Here is a 14,672-nt window from a genome sequence, read left to right as displayed (position 1 = left end):
CTCGATAAGTTCTTCGAGCTGATAAAATTTCCCGGTGAGTTCGTCCTAGTGACAGCTATTTTCCGGTTAGTTCTGAATTCTTCCCGCTGATAGATATTTCCCAGTGAGTACTTCCCGCTGATACATATTTCCCGGTGTGAGTTCTTCCCGGTGATAGCTGTTTCCGATTTCCCGTTGACAGCTATTTCCCGGTTAGTTATTAATTCTTCCTGCTTATAGATATTTCCCGGTGAGTACTTCCCACTGACATTTCCCTGTGAGGTCTAATTTTTACAGTAAAAAAAAAGAAAATCGCCTTCGGCGAAGGCTTAATTTCCCGGTATCCAATTTTTTGCCCCGACGACTTCCCGGTATCTAGGATACCAGAATACCGCATTATTTCCATGCACGCCAAACTTTGACAAAAATTTAGTTGACACTCCCTATAAGATTAAGTGGATAGAATTGCAACATCCTTGCACCTTGGCCGTCGACGGGTTGACCCTATAAAGGAAAGTTTGGGGAGAGTAGTAGTAGTTTCAAGCATCGATGTAATATAGGGTAGATTGGTACACACGAAGAATGTTTGTGCGGAAAGAATGTAAGATTGTATGTGTATTACACATTACACATTGTGTAACGTAACTTACGTTCTGAGAAAGCGCGCGGAATAAAGCCATACAAATATTTCAAAATCCTAATGGCCCCTTCTTTTTTGAATGTACCTTTTAATATCCCTTCGCTCTGTTTTGTGTTGTGATTAAAAATTGTTGTCGTTGTCGTTGTACCTTATATTATATCGATGGTTTCAAGTAGTTTCAAGCTACATGACTTTTATACCAAACCAACCAAGAAAAACCTGCTTTTCGAAACAATTCTTTTATTTTCAAATTGAGAATGAGGCACGTAAGTTTTGCATGTATTGCATAATATAACGATTCCGAAAAAAATTAGGAATACAATAAAACAATATAACAACTCGAATCAGATGAAAAAGATAAAAATTCCTAACGACAAATGTAAAATTACCCGAAAGAACATCAAATATCGACATGATGTGTTAATAACAATTCCAGCGCATTCACTGATACACTTAAGCTAAACGTTCATTTTGATGGATCACAGTTGAAAAATAAAACAAGTTAAGAAAATCGCATTTTTCCATTCTATCGCTTATCCGTCTTTACAAATTCTGGCAAAGCACATTGTCATCTGGCGATGTGATGATATTTGACTGCTCGATTAAGGTTTGATTGTACTGTCCGTCGCTGAAAATTTTTTCCGGTCCTTGCAATCCGTACAATCGAATAAAACTGACAACTGCCAATTGATCCACAACTGAAAATTCCAAGCTTCGACCCCAGGCAACCAAAGCGAACGGACGCTCCGGCTCAAGAAGATCATATGCGCTGATGATATGACGATAAAGACATTTCTTCACCAGACTTTTCACCATATCCAACTGAAAGTTAAAGAGAATGTTTCGCTTGTCTCATTCAATTGGCAATTAATGTGACTTATTCTTACTTGATTGAGATTCGCACAGGGATGATATAGTAATACAATCGCACCATGTTCCAGACTATGGATCCATCGTTGAGGAGGAACGAAAACATATTCGCCATAAACAGGCCATAGCTTTCGGTGGGCTCCACTTTATTGCGAGGAAGAAGGATGAGGTAAGTTTTAATATGACTATTGTGAAATCAGTATAACTTACAAGGTCGGTATGTCGTCGTCATAAACGATTTCTTCATCCATACATTTGTGTAGTGCCTAAATAAGATGCAAATTGTGAAAAACAACGAAAAACATCGAAGCAAAGTTTAAAAATCAAAACCACGTCAATTCAATCGCAAATATACGCAAATTGACCTGCAGATATTGACAGAAATGCACTTGTAATGTAAACTTGAACTTTTCTCTGAAAACTTAGGTATCCACCAGATTTCGGAACAAATAGAAAGGGACAAAATACTCACAACATATTCGGGTGAAATTGTGTAATCCAATAACCGCGGCTGAATATCATAATTGGGAGCAAACACTTTTTTTTCATCTGTGCACAAATGTCGATAATGGTGCGTTATATTCCGCGAATCGTAGTCCAATTGCAAGTTGTTCTAAATTGGAAAACCAAAGAAACTAAGAAATTGAATTTTGTCATTACCACACATCCAATTATTACCATTCCGTCGTCGCAGATTTGATCAGAATTTCCCATATTAGTAAAATGATTGTCTTGAATATCTTGTGTCACTGGTGTCTGCGGTATACTTTGACCGGGCGCTACTGGAAACCATTTTCCTTTCCAGCTGTCGGTCTCTTCTACAAAATTTAATTTGCTTACGTGATATGTGGTCAGTTACGCTGTCGGCGTGTTCAGGCAACTTACCATTGAATTTTGATTCTGCCATTTGTAGACTGTCTTCGTTTTGTTTCAATGCTGATTCCTCTCTGACACCCTTTGCATTAACTTGGTCTTCAGATAAACTCTCTGGATTTTCTGGAAACCAAAGACCTGTCCACGGATCATCTTGGAAATCGTCTACAATTTTTTTTTGGTAATAGTTGAGCAAATATTTTATGTTATTTATGTTAAGTCATGGATGCTATCGACAGCGACCGGGAAAAACAAAAGCTGTGGCTACTGTTTGTTACATGAGTCTCGGGACAAGGCGATATTACTCACAAAAGAAAACGCGAAAATTAAAAAAAATCGATGAGCGTCAAGGTTCACCAAAGTGCAGCCTACACACCAAATGGAAGTGGCAGCGCCTGGTTTTTTTTTATTTACGCTTTTGCAACGGACTAAATGCAACAAGAACTCACCAAGAGCGCGAGGCTATTAGACTAAAAATCATTCTCAAGCATAGGATAAACGACAGATGCTCTTCCCTAACCCAAACGGATCACGTGAAGTGAATTTAATTTAATGAAGCAAAGACGCTATTTCGAGAGAGTCAGTGGTTATCCGAAGCTAGTGCAGTTTCCACATCCTAAGACAGCAGTATACTTTTGGTTGAACGAGTTTTGAAAGTTTACAAGAACAAGTTGATCTTCGTCCGATGCTAATCGCCCGCGCGTGCGAATAGCCTTATATGCACTAATCGCACGCGCGTGCGATTAGTCACTTCGTTGATCTTCTGATGGAAAATCGGAAATTATAGCAGAAAACATCCAAGCGCAGCAAAAAAATATCAGAAAAAATTCATTCAACAGAATCAATAAACGAACCCAACAAATCTCAAAATTCAACAAAACCAAATTCACACCGAAAAGTCTCGGGACACGGTGATATTACTAACAAAATACGGTGCGATAATTAAAAGAATAAATAAATAAAGATGATGGAATTACCCAAAGAGTAAGATTGATCTAAATTGAAATTGTGGTTAGTCGCTTGTAATGGTACAAAACTTTATTTTACCTGGAAAACATACAAAATTCCAGGGGTGGCGTTATCTAATATGCAAAACAAACACCAAAACAAACAAACAGAGCATAATTACTCTTCCCTTTCCCATGGATCGCGTGAAGCGAAAAAATGTTTCTTCACATCAAAAGCTACGAAATGTATGAACCACCCCACAAATCTACAATTCATTGACGGCGAACCAGACTCACAAAATTGTATTTACAATTTCAATCTTATTTTTGTGTTTTCTGATACAATAATATGTTAATATTCACTATTCTCCACAACCCCAGCAAAAATTAAGTTCCAAATTCTGTCTACACATCACCTATGCTCATTACTTACTTTTTGAATACTTATTTATTGACACGATAGAACTTATCTTAGCCGACTTGAATATGTCATCAATTTTATTTAAAAAAGAAAAAGAAAAAAGATTCACTCACTGATGGAATCGTCTGCTGTTAGTGCTAGCCCGATCAATAATGATGTAACGACCAACCCCCGTTTAGTGTGCATTTTTTATAAATTTATTCAACAAATTTGTCAATTTACATTGCACATCTTTTCTGTATGCTCAGAGTGTTTCTAATCATTATTTTTTTGCTTGACTTCAATAACTTTTGACAGTTTTTTTAATTATCAAACAGAGACAGATGGAGAGAAAGTTGTATTATGTAGTTATAGCGAACGCAACCAACGCAATGACAATATCAACGGCTCAATATTAACTTGCGTCAGTGCCACTTGTTCACATCGAGCCGGCGGCAACGGCGGCATTAGAGAAATGATAACGGGGAATCTCAAGACGGTTTAATTTAGGATATTATACAAGGATCTGAAAAAACACTTCTGAGTTGATCACGGTGATATCAAAAATTTTCTGTAGCGCCAACTAGGTTTGTGAAAGCTTATATGACGAATTCAACTTGACAAAAAACAAATTTGTCTTCACGTTGACTTTTCACACAGTATGTAATGAGTGCGTTTAATGAATTTGAACCTGTTCCTTTAGAACCTTGATATTATCTACATTTGCCAGCTCCTTATTTTTATCAGAATATTCATCAGATTTCATGTTTAATGTGTTGTGGAAGACGTAGCCATTTCAATGACAATACTCCTGGCTCAATGTAAACAGGCGGCATCGACGTAAGTTCCAAACACTTTTTACTCTAGATATACATTGTGTGCATTGGTGACTACTGAAACAGAAACAATATTAGCGATTGGCACTGCCGGCGAGTCGGTCTGCTGAGCTGGCAGTGACAATTTTTTTTTTGAAGTTTGAAAAGAAAAAAGAAAGATTTTCATTAGATTTCTTTTGCGTTGCTATGTGCACAAACAAAGCAGCTCTATAGCAACCAAATACACCTTGTTTACAAAATTAGTAGGCCTAAAATTGGACAGGTCGCCTGATTTTGTTAACATTTTGTACATACTACGGCAGAGTAAAGTAAACCAGACAGAAGCGCTTGATTTGACTAGGGACCTGAATATAATCTAGTAGCCTTTGTGTTTTGCGAATAAATATTTTCAATTTATGTCAATATTCATTTTAGATCATTTTCATACAGTGCATTAGGTCCCTTATTTGATGTTTCAAATTTGAACTGCTCCTGATTTATTTTTCTCTGCCGTGTACATACATAGTTTCTTCTGCTTCAAAGAGCGACGTAATCGAGTTTGACATTTGCCGAGTTGCGACTTGCGACGCGAAATTTACAGATAACGACGGATGTTTGTCTTCATATTTATTTTTAATTTTAGCCAATTTCGGGTTGCAAACACCTTGAAATTGTCACTACAAAGAATATACATTTCACACAACTCGTGCATAGATGAGAAGAATTCTAGCACAGTTGTTTAACTGTTTCATTCGCAATTTGCAAATTCCACAGAGACGAACTGAGTGCTTGATTTTTGTTTAAAGTTAGTTAGAAATTCTGCTCCATAAACTTAACCCATTAATCCCTTTTATCAAACAAGAACTTAAGAAAAATATTTGGATATCTGATAATGTAACATGCGCTCTAATGCCTTTTAATCTCAGACATTGCCTTTCATACAATACACGTACACATATGATAAACACGCTGAATTCGAGACGAATTCGGTTCGACCGGTTTAGTCGTAGTTTTATCGAGCAGTAGGTATTTTCACATAAGTTTTTCTATCTATTATCCATCGTCAATATTAATTCAATATTTACTCAAGTGCTGGGAATAATTGTAAACATTTTCTTCTTCGAAGACAAAAACTTTTTTCCGTGATAGCATGTGACTCTCACATTATATCAGTTTTGTAATTGCCACAGAGAGTCGTTTAAATTATATTTTCTTAAAATTTAATTCCAACAGTCTTTAACATTTAAATGTCTTACTGTCAAGGTTTTTCTAAGTAATTGTGGCATTGTGAATTCTAAATGACATTATCTGAAGAAGAAAAAATGACATTTATAAATGTTTAAAGACTGTTCTCGAAATTACCTTCAGCTGAAAACCAGTCACAGCCAATAATGAATACTAAAGAAGGTACGAATGTTACTTCTGATTTGGATAACACTAAAATTTCTACTGACGATGATAGCAAAAATCTAGAAAAGGATGATGCTTCTATTTGCAAGATTAATGTAAACGACGAGCAAATAACTACCTCTGATGTAAGTGAATAAAGTGCACAGTAAGTATTTCATCGATAGTTTTAGAATAAAAATGTTGGTGATCGATATATTGGCGTATTTAAGTATCATGAGCTACTGGCTAGTGCTTCCTTTTTTTATTATTCACGCCGTTAACGTAAGTTCAGAATTCGAATTTCGGATGAAGTGGACCAGTGGATCAGTGGATGAATAAATGAGTTGAAAATAAATCTTAATTCACCATGATATGAGAATATCGTGAATTTATTATCCACTGCAGTAAGTGGCAATTACCGTCTCTTTTTTAAAAACTACTAGATTACAGCAGAGACCATGTAAATAACCGATTACATTGAGCGCAAAATTGCGCAATTCAATTTAACGTGGGGCAATCGATCGTTGAAAACCACAACAAAGATTCTAGTTTTTCCCCAAATTTTTGTTTCAAATCAACGAAATTTTAGTAGGCGACAAACGTAGTAATTATAGCCGTGATTATATACTGAGAATTGCAGTTTATTTATCAAAGGTCGCCTGTGATGTGAAATTTACATGGGATTGCATATAAGGTGTAAATTCAACGTACCGATTGCCTCATGTTAAACGGTATTACCAAAATTTTTGAGAAAATTTATCGGTAAATATCCAGTCGGCTTTACCCAATATCAATTAAAGAACTTACTAACATTATGTAGCCGCTGCTAAACGAGACCAAGCCATTGGAAAAGAAACTAAACGGTCATGGTCGCCGACACTCATCATTCTTCAACATTCCCGCACTTCATGCACAAAATGACGATTCATTTCGCGGTAAATGTTTCCGTCTTATTAATTCAGTCAACTTTCAGGTAACTCTTGAAAGAGAAGTAATGTCTGTTCTGTATTGTTACCATTTTTCTTAACAGATTGTTGTGATCGGCTTTGTAATACTTGATTGTATTTTTATAATTGCGGAGCTAGTTATTGATCTCAGAATAACAAAAGGTAATTTTTGCTTTAAGAAGAATTCGGGAGCGAGGAAGTAATCAAAATCCATGCCTTCCACGTCAAAATAAGTGCGCCTTCTATTTCAAAACATAGTTGATATCGGGACGTTTTAACGCGCAGTTTTTGACATTAGTTACATGAAGTCAGCGATATTTTGTCCAAATGTTGACAACATTTAAATTTTTGGTGGACTTATGGCGTGAAATGGCCTTCGATGTAATATTAAACGCAGAATTCCAAGAGGGATCAAACAAACCCCAACCGATTTTGAAAGTTCTTTGTCTGAATGTGTCAAAAATACATTTTTTTACCTCTAGTTACTCTAAAAAAAACTCTGAAAACTATTAAAATAGCTTGTAGCAAGATAGATAGACTAGGTATTCAACTAACACTCCCACACGACATTAGTAAATACATAGGCAGTAGAAACTTATTTGATTTAGAATTTGTAATTAAAATGGAGCATTTTTTCTAAACGGCGACGATGCTAGCTTAAGATCGCAAGCATCAAGACCGAGTTCAATAGGTTGGCTATGAAAATCGATTTTTGAAGAATTAGCCTCTTCTGCCTGCGTACGTACTGTGTCATGTGTCTCTCCTTAAGGATTTACATTTTAAAGTAACTAACAAGAGTGTACTGTGTACTCCTAAAACCTAGATGAGATGTGCGACAAAGTGACATGTGAACCGATTAAGACAGATCACTCCTTAAGTTTGGTAAATATTATAATGACTAACGCTATTAAATAACACAATCTAAAATTGAACCTAGACGCTACAATCGATAAGCCTGGCCATCCTCACATTGTTCGTTATCGAGCTGTTGTTCAAGCTCTACGTTCTTCGGTTGGACTTTTTTAAATCAAAAATGGAAATATTCGACTACACCATTGTCGTAGTGTCGTGGTCGTTAGACATTGTCTTCTTCCGACATGACGAGCATGCCATGAATCTGTTGATCTTTCTGCGTATGTGGCGGTTGGTTCGAATAATACATGCCATTGCTGTGTCGATGCGAGCCCCCGTGGAGCATCAATTAGAACAGGAGAAAGATGCCCATCACGTCACCGAGGCAAGACTGGATAAATTGTTTAATTATACTAAAGATCTCGAGAAAGAAGTTGAAGAGCTGAGAAATTTATTGAAGAATTTCGTTGATACTCTTCCGGCGACAAATCATAGAGGAATTCCGATGCCGACTTTCAGCAAAAAGAGTAAATTAAGGAGCAGCAAAGAGGGAAAACTTAAATAGTTTTTACTAAATTTTACTGATGTATACAGATCCAACAAATTTTGTATTTCTTTAAAATGCAACACTTCGAATTTCGAAAGACCAAAGACGACGGGACATCTCTTGGTAACATGAACTACAAGAAACAAAAATATGAAGTAAAATGCATTTATAATTGAAATTACTGCTTAATTGTATGATAAATATTGCTGTAAATAGAAGAAAGCCCCCAAACACAAAAAGTGAATCCTTCATTAGTACTAAATCGCAAACTTTACAGGTGAAAAAAATCAGTGAGTATAAAGTTTGTTGAGATACTTGGCTGTGGTAGTAAACTAGGTGGAGAAAGAGCAAGTTAACAAGTATCTTACGAAGATATTAATAAGTACGAATGCAGCTTCCTATCAAATTTTTACACCGAAAATGTTTTCACTGGAGACCAAAACCTTGGATTTGCCTGGTCTCATGAACTGTGTATACAGTATAGCCTTAAAGACTAGTATACAGTCGTTAAAAAAATCTGAAAAATTCAAGGTTCTCTATGAGTAGGTTACGCCATTAGCTGGGTCCGTTAACGCAACTTTGATGTAACTTTTAAACAAAATTGTTGCGCAATTTCAGTTCGGGGAGATGCGGGAAATCAGAAACAAAACTACATTTTTTATTTACATCTTTAAAAAAAAATTCTATTTAAAATCGCTTGATAAGATTTTAGTGTAGACAATTGAGTCGTACAACTTTACTATTGCATAGAAAAATAGGTCAGCATCCTCTTAAATTTTTTGTGTAACAGTAACTTATTAACCGTACGAAGAAACACCTTTGGATTTTTGGCTAAAACATGAAGAATCGATTTTTTTAACTGTGAAAATTCTATGTCTCCAGTTTCGTGGCTGATCACAATGTGAATGTGAGATACTCTCAGAGTTCTACAACAACCAAATACAAAGTATACAGTAGAAGGTTCCAAAAATAACCAAATAAAATTGTACCAAGTCATACAAATCGAAACACTCCGATCCGAAACATGTTTCGAAGACTCTGCAGAATTCTGTGAATCTTGGAGACAGTGATACCGTACATCAAATGCAATGGAAGCGAAGGGAAAATGAATTTTGCCTGGTTTATGGTCCTCATAGACAGAGGACCTCGGCATTGCACGATATTTGTTTCTAAATTTGGTCACCCATGTCAAAAATGGTCTAAAATATCAGGCGATACTGTCCAGAATCTGGAAATAATCTGCAATTCTGGAAAAATTGGTCACTTACATCAAACGCAATGGAGGCGAAACGAAATTTAATTTTGTCTGGTTTATGGCATACATAGACAGAGGACCTGGGCATTGCACGATATTTATTCCAAAACAGGGTCAAAAATAGCGTGAAAAATGGGTAAATAAACCGTCGTTACCGTGCAATATTGCACGGTATCGACTAGACCCGGGCGCCGGCGCCAGCCGCGCCGATAGCCGCCGAAAAAAGAGCTAAAAACGATGTCGCCGCCGCCGAATAGTATAAATCGGCTAGCCGATCAGCGCCGCCGCCGATAACATTCGAAACACTACGCCGCCGCCGGTTGTTTTGTTTATTACTTTTCGGCGCAATTTGCCAATGTTTCTATTTCATTTTCTAATCAAAACTATTTGTGAAATATTTCTCTAAAAAATATTTTTTTAAATTCTTTTGAAAGTTTTCAACGACTTTTTTGAGTTTTTGTACGTTTTTAAATTGTAAAACTTTTATTAAATATTGGAAAAATTATGAAAAATAGTTGCCAAATATAAGGTCCGTCAAATGAATGTTAGGAGCTTCTTTCATTCATACACCACCCACTTGGATTCTTAAAACTCCATTTGGATGTGTTTCTGTATCCCATGTGTCAAATGAGAGAGTTAATACTTGGAAATTTTATATGCTATCCCTGCTTAAGGTTTTTAATTTCGCTTGCAAATTACTCGTAGCATATCCCTCTATCATTTTCAATAAAAATATCCCATGTTCACGATTTTATTTATAGATTGTGGAAATTGTTTTCGTCACTACCTCAAAAATCAGCGATGGCTCTGCTTTCGAGTCGGTCGATACGAAATTTAAAAATCAAAATCATTTGTTAGGAAATTAAATTTTCGATCACATTGTCCATGAAAATATTGGTCGGTGAAGTGACAGAAGTGACCGACCTGCCGACAGCGTCAATCATTGACAGTCCTGTGAAATAGTGCTCAAATCCATAATCTATTTTGCCAATTTATCTTTAATTTGAGGATGACTTATTCGGTAGCACTATTTTAGTTTTGTGTAAAAGCAAAATAAAATGATCGAGTCTGGTTTTTGACAATTGAATTTTAATTAAAAAATTATAAACGCATGCGATTTTGAATTTGTACACCTTCCACAGTCCACAATGTTATTTAAGTTGTGGATCGTGGAATGTGTACAAATGTAAAAGCGCAGCACTTTAGCAAAAGTTGTCAATCAAACCAAATTTAAACGGCGGAGAAAGATTGTTTTATAGTACACTGTTGTATGCGAATAGATGAAGATTGGTTCATGTTGTTTGTGTAACAATATACAGATGGAAACACTGCTTAAGGGGTAAAAAATTTCAGTTTTAGTATGTTGCTCAGTCTGCATTGCTTGATGTTTTGTGCAAGGCAGAGAAATGATAAGTTAGTACGCCTGTGGCGAGATAGAAGGAACATTGGAATGACAGTTGGCTTCTATGGAAGAGAATGTGAGAGAGTTCCATACAAATTCTCTCACATTCTCTCCCATAGAAGCCAGCTGTCATTCCAATGTTCCTTCTATCTCGCCACTGGCGTACCAACTTATCATTTCTCTGGTGCAAGGTAGATTATTCCCTTGACTGAAAGTCAGGGTCTTATGAAAGAAAATACCCTTAAATGTCCGTAACGCTAAGTTCACTATGATATTTTGAAAATGTTCTACATTGGCAAAAAACGTTAAATACAGAAAACGTCCGTACACTTGTTCCCTCGATAACTCGAGTAATTCTTAACCGATTTGCAAAATTTTGGTTTTAATCGACGGAGAATGAAAATCATGAGGTTAAGTTCGTAGATGGGCAATATTGGGATAATGAGATGGGAGTAATTCTCAAGAGAATTTTATTCCTTGTTACCGCGATAACTTCCCTAATTCTTATCAGATTTTCAAATTTTTTGTGTTATTCGACGAAGATTGAAATTCTTGAGGTTGAGTTTGCAGATGGATAATGTTAGAACAACAAGATTGGAGAAATTCTACACAGACGCTTTTCCTTGTGGACTCGATAGCTCGAGTAATTCTTTACCGATTTGCAAAATTTTGGTTTTAATCGACGGAGAATGAAAATCATGAGGTTAAGTTCGTAGATGGGCAATATTGGAGTAATGAGATGGGAGTAATTCTCAAGAGATTTTTTTACTTGTTACCGCGATAACATCCATAATTCTTATCCGATTTTCAAAGATTTTGTCTTAATCGACGAAGATTGAAAATCTTGAGGCTGAGTTTGCAGATGGATAATGTTCCAACAACGAGATGGGAGAAATTCTACACAGACGCTTTCTCTTGTTACCGCGCGATAACTTGAGTAATTTTTACCCGATTTTCAAATTTTTTGTTTTAATTGACAGAGAATGATATTGGAGTAGTGAGTTTGGAGTAATTGTAAACATAACTTGTTTACCACGACATTTTTGCAACGGATTTCCAGAAAAATTTCTTATTTGACGAGTAGTGAATTTCTGGATTTCTGGTCTAACAATTAAGAAGTACTTCCCAAAAGAGTTTTTGCTTGCTTGAGAAACCGATAGCTCGAGTAATTCTCAGAGGCTTCAAAAATCAATTTCGACCAGTAGCGTAATTCATGTGGTTAAACTCGAACATTGGAATTTAATTGGACTAGTAATCTGGGATATACGACAATTTTTGCGTGAAATCCGTATTCTTAAAAGAATTTTTTTCGTTCCTAAAATGTTTGAACGAGTGTGAACTTTGTGGCCAGAGCGAAGCGAGGGCCGTAATTCACACGAATATTTTTTCAAGAGGTAGGCAGGAAATACGCCAAATTATACTCAGACGCTTTTCCTTGTTATCGTGATCACTTAAGTAATTTTTACCCGATTTTAAGTTCGTAGATGGATAATATTGGAGTAGTGAGGTTGGAGTATAATTGTAAACACAACTTGTTACCGCGACATTTTTGCAACGGATTTCCAGAAAAAAAAAATTATTCGACGAGTAAGTGAATCTGGATTTCTGGTCGAACAATCTAGAAGTCTAGAACAATCTTGCTTGCTTGATAACACGATAACTCGAGTAATTCTCAAAGGCTTCGAAAATCGCAGATTTGAAAATATTAAGTGTTTTCGACCAGTATCGTAATTCATGTGGTTAAATTCGAACATTGGACTTTATTGGACTGGTAATCTGCGATATACGACAATTTTTGCGTGAAATCGCGTTCTTAAAAGAAATTTTTCGTTCCTAAAGTGTTTGCACGAGTGTGAATTTTGCCAGAGCCGTAATTCACATGAGTTTTTTTTTTTTCAAGAGGTAAGCAAGAAATGCGCCACCTGTTCAGCGCTTTTAGTAGACTATATAGGAGACTCAACTTAGGAGTAAGACATCGCTCGCTGGACCTTCAACTCATAGCTCTTTTTGTTTCTTCGGGAAATTAAATAAATATGAGTAAAATGAAGCATGTGATGACTGCTGTTTTCTGAATAAAAGAGACATCACCTTTTCATGTGACTTTAATTTTGTGATCTCAAAAACACCACCTCATTTAAAAATGGTTAGAAAACTAAGGCTGGAATTATAGAAAAAAAATAGACAGTCAAGGGATCTGACCCACCCAAGAGGTGGGGCCTAGTATCAGTAGGGCTCAAAAATCGATTTGCCATTTTCTGCTAAAACAAACAGCGTAACCCCTGTATTTTCAAAATCTTCAATTTGAAATGAATGTTTGGCAATATGTAAAAAGCAAAAATCAAAACCACCTGAGCGGTGGCCATCCGTGGACAATGCGAAAACAAATTCCTTCATCTATCTACAATTCCTGCATTAGGCTTATCTAGAAACATTAACACCAACCAAAATGTAGTTCTCTCTTCTCTTGTAAAGAAAACATTTTTAACTTAAATTTTAAGATCGAAACGAATTTTCCTTACACATCATTTTTTGTTGAGCGCCGGCTCTCAGCCGATAGCGCCGCCGCCGCCGATATATAATTTGACTTACGCCGCCGCCGAATTTTGAAGAATCGGCTTAGCCGATTTCAGCCGCCGCCGATATTCTAGAAAAAAATTGAAGCCGCCGCCGAAAAATATAGACCGGCGCCCGGGTCTAGTATCGACTGATTTCAAACTAATATTTCGACTTATTTTTGATATGGGTGACCCTGTTTTGGAATAAATATCGTGCAATGCCCAGGTCCTCTGTCTTCGTATGCCATAAACCAGACAAAATTAATTTTCGTTTCGCCTCCATTGCGTTTGATGTAAGTGACCAATTTTTCCAGAATTGCAGATTATTTCCAGATTCTGGACAGTATCGACTGATATTTTAGACCATTTTTGACATGGGTGACCAAATTTAGAAACAAATATCGTGCAATGCCGAGGTCCTCTGTCTATGAGGACCATAAACCAGGCAAAATTCATTTTCCCTTCGCTTCCATTGCATTTGATGTACGGTATCACTGTCTTCAAGATTCGCAGAATTCTGCAGAGTCTTCGAAACATGTTTCGGATCGGAGTGTTTCGATTTGTATGACTTGGTACAATTTTATTTGGCTATTTTTGGAACCTTCTACTGTATACTTTGTATTTGGTTGTTGTGGAACTCTGAGAGTATCTCACATTCACATTGTGATCAGCCACGAAACTGGAGACATAGAATTTTCACAGTTAAAAAAATCGATTCTTCATGTTTTAGCCAAAAATCCAAAGGTGTTTCTTCGTACGGTTAATAAGTTACTGTTACACAAAAAATTTAAGAGGATGCTGACCTATTTTTCTATGCAATAGTAAAGTTGTACGACTCAATTGTCTACACTAAAATCTTATCAAGCGATTTTAAATAGAATTTTTTTTTTAAAGATGTAAATAAAAAATGTAGTTTTGTTTCTGATTTCCCGCATCTCCCGGTTGAAACTTCGTACTGAAATGCAGATAGAAATGCCAAATTTTTTGCGATACGGCTTCAGTGAAAAATGTGCGACGGAAAACTTCTGTTCTATGTTAAACTCATAACTAATCAAATGATGAATAAATAATTTTATTAAATGATTCGGACGAAATTCTTTTGCTTGCGCAAATGCGAAAATTTAATGCCAACTCTATTCTCAATATGAATTATTTTTTATAGAAAGTAATTAAATGTGAGAAGAAAAGCGATGATGTGCTT

At 36.2% G+C, this 14,672-nt stretch overlaps 2 protein-coding genes across 6 annotated transcripts; one reads left to right on the top strand and one right to left on the bottom strand.

Annotated features, from left to right (window-relative positions):
* Window positions 1-870: 870 nt before the first annotated feature.
* On the bottom strand, window positions 871-4,075 carry LOC119084797. The gene is made up of 7 exons (XM_037194862.1): window positions 3,844-4,075; window positions 2,375-2,527; window positions 2,168-2,307; window positions 1,962-2,102; window positions 1,700-1,755; window positions 1,507-1,633; window positions 871-1,441 (listed from the first exon to the last, which is right to left on the bottom strand). Exons 1-7 carry the CDS (start codon window positions 3,914-3,916, stop codon window positions 1,163-1,165), a joined length of 969 nt encoding a protein of 322 aa, XP_037050757.1. The 5' UTR covers window positions 3,917-4,075; the 3' UTR covers window positions 871-1,162.
* A 1,456-nt stretch (window positions 4,076-5,531) lies between these two features.
* On the top strand, window positions 5,532-8,485 carry LOC119084798 (voltage-gated hydrogen channel 1-like). Of its 5 annotated transcripts, none has more exons than XM_037194866.1 (6): window positions 5,532-5,550; window positions 5,893-6,059; window positions 6,734-6,886; window positions 6,944-7,022; window positions 7,684-7,742; window positions 7,798-8,485. In XM_037194866.1, exons 2-6 carry the CDS (start codon window positions 5,916-5,918, stop codon window positions 8,275-8,277), a joined length of 915 nt encoding a protein of 304 aa, XP_037050761.1. In that variant the 5' UTR covers window positions 5,532-5,550; window positions 5,893-5,915; the 3' UTR covers window positions 8,278-8,485. The 5 variants fall into 5 exon arrangements, with proteins under 5 accessions (XP_037050761.1, XP_037050762.1, XP_037050760.1 ...); XM_037194867.1 differs by having other exon boundaries at window positions 5,548-5,628; XM_037194865.1 differs by lacking the exon at window positions 5,532-5,550 and adding an exon at window positions 5,557-5,717.
* Window positions 8,486-14,672: the final 6,187 nt, after the last annotated feature.

This window comes from Bradysia coprophila, unplaced genomic scaffold, assembly GCF_014529535.1.
Source record: "Bradysia coprophila strain Holo2 unplaced genomic scaffold, BU_Bcop_v1 contig_94, whole genome shotgun sequence".
Taxonomy (NCBI): Eukaryota; Metazoa; Arthropoda; class Insecta; order Diptera; family Sciaridae; genus Bradysia; species Bradysia coprophila.
The sequence above is the reverse complement of the archived record's forward strand: the minus strand, read 5'-3'. Positions and strand labels throughout refer to the sequence as shown.

Coding starts and splice junctions, on each gene's coding strand:
- LOC119084798 (XM_037194866.1), top strand. CDS start 5,916: ATGAATACTAAAGAAGGTACGAATGTTACTTCTGATTTGGATAACACT. Junction 6,060..6,733: donor AGCAAATAACTACCTCTGAT/GTAAGTGAATAA, acceptor AACATTATGTAG/CCGCTGCTAAACGAGACCAA. Junction 7,023..7,683: donor TGATCTCAGAATAACAAAAG/GTAATTTTTGCT, acceptor CCTAAAACCTAG/ATGAGATGTGCGACAAAGTG.
- LOC119084797 (XM_037194862.1), bottom strand. CDS start 3,916: ATGCACACTAAACGGGGGTTGGTCGTTACATCATTATTGATCGGGCTA. Junction 2,308..2,374: donor GGCAGAATCAAAATTCAATG/GTAAGTTGCCTG, acceptor TAAATTTTGTAG/AAGAGACCGACAGCTGGAAA. Junction 1,756..1,961: donor CAATTTCACCCGAATATGTT/GTGAGTATTTTG, acceptor CATCTTATTTAG/GCACTACACAAATGTATGGA.